The sequence below is a fragment of the Eurypyga helias genome, unplaced genomic scaffold, assembly GCF_000690775.1.
Source record: "Eurypyga helias isolate BGI_N326 unplaced genomic scaffold, ASM69077v1 scaffold32674, whole genome shotgun sequence".
Taxonomy (NCBI): domain Eukaryota; kingdom Metazoa; phylum Chordata; class Aves; order Eurypygiformes; family Eurypygidae; genus Eurypyga; species Eurypyga helias.
In genome coordinates this window covers 1,056-1,743 of record NW_010246122.1, presented here as the reverse complement: position 1 = coordinate 1,743, position 688 = coordinate 1,056, and the positions used below count along the sequence as shown (strand labels likewise).

The window sequence follows — 688 nt, the reverse complement described above, 5'->3', positions numbered from 1 at the left end:
AAAGTCATCCGCAACATGCGGGCTGCCTCCCCGCCCGCCTCCGCCTCCGACCTCATCGAGCAGCAGCAGAAGCGAGGCCGGCGGGAGCACAAGGTGAGGCCGGCGCAGGGGATGGTGACGCTAACGAGGGGCTGGTTGGGGCCTGGACACCGACCTTGGAGCGCCGTGTCCCCAGGATGCTCAGCTCCCTGCTCTTCGCTCTCCAGGCCCTGATTAAGCAGGATAACCTTGACGCCTTCAACGAGCGGGATCCTTATAAAGCTGACGACTCCCGCGAGGAAGAGGAAGAAAACGATGACGATAACAGCCTGGAGGGAGAGACCTTCCCCCTTGAACGGGACGAAGTGATGCCTCCGCCCACCCAGCATCCCCCCAGCGACCGCATCACCTGCCCCAAGGGGCTGCCCTGGGCCCCCAAGGTCCGGTGAGTCGGTGGGGCTGACCTCGGGCGCTGCTGCGGGCAGAGCTGGAGCGGGTCGAGGAAAACGGAGGCTGTTGATTATTGAGCGCTTCAGCAGGGATGTGGGGAAGGTGTTGGGGAGGGGGTGGTCAATCTGACGGTCACTCTGGGGGCTGTTCTTTCGGTGGGGTGGGCTCCACACCATCGCCTTTATCTGACACTGAGGCTTTTCCTGATGGCCTGTGCCCAGGCGGGCAGGAGATGTGACTCTTCCCCTTCTCCCTTTTC

General features: G+C 63.2%; 1 protein-coding gene across 1 annotated transcript in view; it reads left to right on the top strand.

Moving 5' to 3' along the window:
- The window catches only part of LOC104508606 (striatin-interacting protein 1-like), a gene marked incomplete at both ends in the record, with an annotated part of 5,208 nt that overhangs the window by 3,469 nt on the left and 1,051 nt on the right, over positions 1-688 (top strand). The window contains 2 exon segments of the mRNA XM_010150293.1: positions 1-93; positions 207-475. The exon segment at positions 1-93 is cut by the window's left edge and continues 9 nt beyond it. Of these exon segments, the coding sequence (XP_010148595.1) occupies positions 1-93; positions 207-475 (362 nt within the window).